Source organism: Pterocles gutturalis, unplaced genomic scaffold (assembly GCF_000699245.1).
Source record: "Pterocles gutturalis isolate BGI_N339 unplaced genomic scaffold, ASM69924v1 scaffold6337, whole genome shotgun sequence".
In the NCBI taxonomy this organism is placed as follows: Eukaryota; Metazoa; Chordata; class Aves; order Pterocliformes; family Pteroclidae; genus Pterocles; species Pterocles gutturalis.
In genome coordinates this window covers 1-5,424 of record NW_010110054.1, presented here as the reverse complement: position 1 = coordinate 5,424, position 5,424 = coordinate 1, and the positions used below count along the sequence as shown (strand labels likewise).

General features: G+C 37.2%; 1 protein-coding gene across 1 annotated transcript in view; it reads left to right on the top strand.

Annotated features, from left to right (window-relative positions):
• Window positions 1-4,072, top strand: part of ARL13B (ADP-ribosylation factor-like 13B) — a gene marked incomplete at its 3' end in the record, with an annotated part of 35,768 nt that extends 31,696 nt beyond the window's left edge. The window contains exons 5-6 of the mRNA XM_010073183.1: window positions 1,390-1,592; window positions 3,976-4,072. Of these exons, the coding sequence (XP_010071485.1) occupies window positions 1,390-1,592; window positions 3,976-4,072 (300 nt within the window). The remainder of the gene's footprint in view (window positions 1-1,389; window positions 1,593-3,975) is intronic.
• Window positions 4,073-5,424: the final 1,352 nt, after the last annotated feature.

Sequence of the window (5,424 nt, the reverse complement as noted above, 5' to 3'; positions counted from 1 at the left end):
AGGAATGTATTAAAATGCAAACTAGGTTTGGCACTCTGTGGGGACATAACAGAATTATTTTTTTCTGTTGTAAATAGTACATACCATATCTGACTATGGTGCCATTCAAATGCTTGTCAAATAAGGAGAAAACACACTGAATGTTTAAGTTTGATGTTGGGAAGTTAGTTTTTTCAGTCTTTCTTCATTCATGAACACAAAACCTGAACACAGTATGAAGTATCATTTCTTCATGTCAAATACATGGCTGGATCTATTCAATTGTTACTCAGAGAACAGTTTAGGAGACCCATACAGTCCTCCAAAACAATCTGGAAAATAGTTATAAAGAGATCTTCAGAGGTCATCTAGTCCTTTTCAATATTCTAAGCTAGAATCAAGCAATATTTTTTTTTGTTCCAATTAAAGCCAATTATACTTGTCCTCTTGACTATGAACATGAAGAGCAAATTATTCATTTCCTATTTGCAGTTGTGCCTTATGTTTTGAAGGCTGTTATCATATCTCCTTGAAGCTATTTCATCTCAAGAAAAGAACCTCTCCTTTTCTCTTGATGTTTTCTTACCAGATGTGTGTTCATAACCAATTTTGTCTGATTTTTTCTCACTCTGCTCAATTCCTGCCAGTCAATCCACTTCCTTGAAGGGTTGCATCCAAGCTAGATAAAGTATTCCAAACTAATTTAACAATGGGTTTTGCACCCATCTTCCAACAGATTTGCCTAGATCACATTTCTCTTGCTTGGTGTTGAGAATATTATCACAAAAGTTTTACTTCAGTCAAGCACCCCTATCCACAATACCTGTGCTGATGTAAAAAATTGAATTGGTTTGAAATTTTTTCTGACAATTTCAGACATTCAGTCTCAACATTCCTTTCATGAACTGAAGCTAAACTGATTATCTTACATCCAATTTTTTTCCATTTTACTAGATAAATATAACATAGACTATTACACAGCAGCATCAAAACAAAACATACGTATATGAGGTTGATAAATTATATTTCTATATAGATGCATAGATATGGACGTGTATAGAAACAGGTGTGCAAATATATATATATATGCACATAGGTGAATATGTAACATGTATATATGTATGTCTATTTAGAGATAGACATGCAAATCTTTTTCTGTGCAGTATTCTAGTATTTTTGGAAAAGGACTGCAAATAATGGAATTTGGTAGAACTAATGTGATTTATGTTGTGTCAAAAAAAGCACCTAAATTTATAGAATACCTATATGCAAATGTATTTCGTATACTTCTCAGTGTTTTGCAAGCTTCAGAGTAAAGAGCAGTTCTTTGTCTGATTTCTTGTTTTCAGTCAAGGAATGTGATCTGAACTGCAAATAATTTTCCCCTCCTTCTTCTCCTTATATTTACAGGAACCTTGCTCAGCTGTCATGGGCTGTGGGAAAAAAATTGATAAATCAATAAAAAAGGGTTTATATTGGCTTCTACATATCATAGCAAAAGATTTTGATGCCTTAAATGAGCGTGTCCAAAGAGACACTGCAGAACAAAAAGCATATGAAGAACAAAAGAAACTAGAACGAGCTGAGCGAGTGAGAAGGATACGAGAAGAAAGGTATTTTCTCTGTAATTTCTCCTACCTCCCCTTCCTCCATTTCTCTAATACGCTTGATTCATTCTTGTACATAGAGCTTATGGGAACCAAGCTATCAAGGATTTAAAGCTTGTAAGTCAAAGAGCCTCCATATTAAAAATAAGGACCTGAATGCTAAAGCCTTTATTTATAAAGACCTATAAGTTTTTGCCTGGTTCAGCCCCTTTATTTTATTCACTCTATGCTGGAAATGTGGCATGAATGAGGATTGCAAGGTAGTTAGGGAATAAACTAGGCCTTGCATATATAACTTCACAGGAGGCTAACCTAAAGAATAAGTCCTGTCATTTAATAGTAAGTAAACTTCAAGTGTGTTCTAAAATAAACTTTTATTAATTTAATTTAGACTTCGTAACCCAGATCTGAATATCAAAGACTAGATATGAAGCTGTTCAAGACCATGTTTCAACACTAATAAACTTCAGGGCATCCAGCAGATGAGGCATGGAGGGATTTAAGCTGGTGCATGGAGGGGAAGCAGGATAGGTGGTTTATTACTTCCCTTCAAAGCCCTTTGTGCTCATCAGCAGCCCACCATGGTTCCTATTAGAGACTGATGTGAATCATTTTACAGGGACATTCTTACGAATTTTGCCAAGCACCCCATACCCCTGTCTGCCTTATATATGCAGATGTTTGCGAGTCTCAGTTACTGTGAGAAATAACTGTGAATCTGCTGTGAAGTGTCTTGGCTTGTACTCTTGCTGATTTGGTTTACTTCAGCAAGTAAATTACTTAAGCACATTTTAAACACCTGGAATTTGACATGATCTTCGTACATATTTCACAAACTTATAAAAAAATTCATATGCTGTTAGTCTGACAGATGTCTCTGCACGGACAAAACCCTCTGACCATGTTGGATTGCGTTGGGTTTATGCCATGCTGAGAGGCGTAGCAAGGAGGAATGACTTTGAAACAAGTCTCAAAGAGACTGTCTGATGATATGGGCATTTTCCGTATATCTGTTCCTGCTCAGTGATCTTGATTGTATTTGTTCATCAGAAGAATTGGTTGGGCCTAAATTGGAATAAAAGCTTAGAAGTTTTGCTAAACTCCTTGTGTCTTAGAGGAAAGCTAACTAGTAACTTCTGCTGGTTTTACCCGTAGCTGAGAGCTTGTCTCAGATATAGGAGATGGCATTAACTCTCGTTTTGCTCTTCTGCCTCAAATCAATTTCTTACTGTAAAAAACAGGTTATTCTTGATGCAAGTGTAATTCTGTTTCATTATGTGTTTTAATAATTTCCCAGACTGCTTTTCATTCAGATTGTTTTCCCTGAATGTTTTCTTAAAGTGCATTTCCTCCACAATATGTTAGTAGCAATGACCTTGTTCCAAATGGAAAACCAGAGAGGAGTAGTGGCTATGCATTTTAACACAGTACTGGCCATTCCTTACAAGTAGTATGGTTTCCTGGGTAGATCGGTGACCTCCTTTTCATTCCCATCTGTGCCTCTGAACAACTGGGTTACTTCCTCTCTCAGTACTTGCAGCTGTAAAGTAGGTGTAAGAGTGACTTCCTATATCCAAGTACCATCAGATCAATTGATGAAAAATGTCTGATGAACATATATTTTATTAAAATTATATATTATTTTATACATAGTAAAGTAATATCTCTTATATAGAGATCTGTTACATAAAAAATAACTAGTGCTGGTACAACAACAGTATACTGAGAATTACGTGTCTTTCTGAACTTTTCTGAGTCTGGTGGAAGCAAATAGGATTCTCTAACTGTTACTACATAAACCGAACAGTCTAATACCAGTTCTCCCTTACGTATATTAAGAAGAATCTAGGATTATGAAAAATGGAGGTGTATTAAAAATAGAAGAGGTTTTAGACAGTCTGGTTTCCCACCACATGGATTTTTTTTCAATTATTGAATACCTTGAAACAATTGTTATAAAAGATCACTAGTGTGAAATTTTCAGCATACTGTTGAACAATCAAAAGCTTCCAGTTTCAGATGTATTCGGTCACATATCCTGTCCTCAGAAACTGCTTCCACTTTCTGAAGTGCTGGTTGAACATTCTGGCACATAACAGCATGTGTTTCTACCTCTGCCATAATATATACTTGTGTTTTATTGATGTTAGCCTGTCATCATGATTTCTGTAGAATGTTTTTCAAAATACAGAAGCATATTGTAAAAATCAGCTGGCATTAATTGGACGGTGAGTTAGATCACCTAATAAGTGTTCTCTATTTTATAGAATTTATGACTTCTTAATAATTTTTTGTTCATCCCGCCTCTCCCCCCTGCCCCAAAAAAATAAACCAAACCCACCCAAAACAATAAAACAACAACAACATAAACCCAACAACAACAACAAAGGGAAAAAGAAGAAGGAAGAAGTATACCTGATGAGGAAGATCCTGAGCCTGGGAACTGTGAAAACCCCTTCCAGCCTATATCTGCTGTAATCTCTGAGGTATGAGAATATGTGGAAATCTGGATCGTTTTAGACCTACCACTAACAAATGTCTGAGAGGTAATGAGAAAAATAGTTCATTTAAAAGAATTGTTCTAAGTCTGTCTGCACAGCATTATTTTTAATTTTTTTTCAGGCTTTTTTTTTCAGTCTTGTTTTGTGCGCACTGAATTCATGCTTTCATGTTAAGAAACTCCCCTATTATTTATTCAGGGACAAAAAGTTTCATTGACACAATAAAATATAAAGGTATTGAAAACAGATGACTGAATACATTTCCTAATTAAACAATTGTGTATTCAGGAGTGGAAAATACTCCAGGTCTACTAGTTTCCTGTAAAGTGTTTTAGTAATGTAGCAAGTCATATAAAGTCTCCCTGACCACTTCAACTACTTAGATTTCTGTTGAAAACTGAGACAATTGACAAGTTTTCTTAGCTTTGAAATATGAAAAGCATATTAATATCTAAAGTTTCCTTAACCTGTGTTTCTGAGTTCAGGTAGTTCTTATTTATTGTACCGTATTTTTTTATTCAGTTGACTTCAGATAACATAATCTCAAGAAACACATAAACTCTCTGAGACTTTTCCTGTAAGTAACTCAAACATTTGCTTCCCTCCAGGAGAAAAGTGCAAATATCCCTATGTCTTGTAAAATCAGTGTCATAGTTTTAAAAGAAAGCCACTAGACAGCCTCTTGTTTAAAAACCTCATGGCCTGAGGGCAGGGACAGGGAGGGTTTCACTCACCACTTACATTCACAGGCAAGATACCAAACACAACTTGGGAAAGCAAAAAAAAAAAACACCCCACAATTGAATTTATTAACTATTTACAATCAAAAACAAGAAGCAAGATAATGAGAGAGAAAGGCACTTCTCCCCCACCCCTCCCTTCTTCCCAAGGCCCAAAGGCTTTGTTCTGTACCTTCTCCCCGCCCCGGCTGGTGCAGGGGGGCAGGGAGTCAGCCCGCCCGCTCCTTCCTCCTCACGGGAGGGCTCCTCACAGTCTTTCCCTGCTCCAGCGTGGGGTCCCTTCTCATGGGAGAGTCCTTCTCAAAAACTGCTCCAACGTGAGTCCTTCCCACACGGGGCCACAGTCCCCTGACAACGGCTTGGCTCTGGCATGGGTTTACCTCTTCTAATGAACTGCTCAAGGGACAAACAGGCATCACCATGAGTCTTCACCAGGCTGCAGGGCACCTCCTTCCTCTCCTGTCTCTTCACTGACCTCCATGTCTGTGTAGTTGTCTCTCTCAGATCCCGCTTCTCTCTCTGCCGAAGGTTATAGAATCATAGAATGGATTGGGCTGGAAAGGACCTGAAAGATCATCTACTTCCAACCCCCTGCCA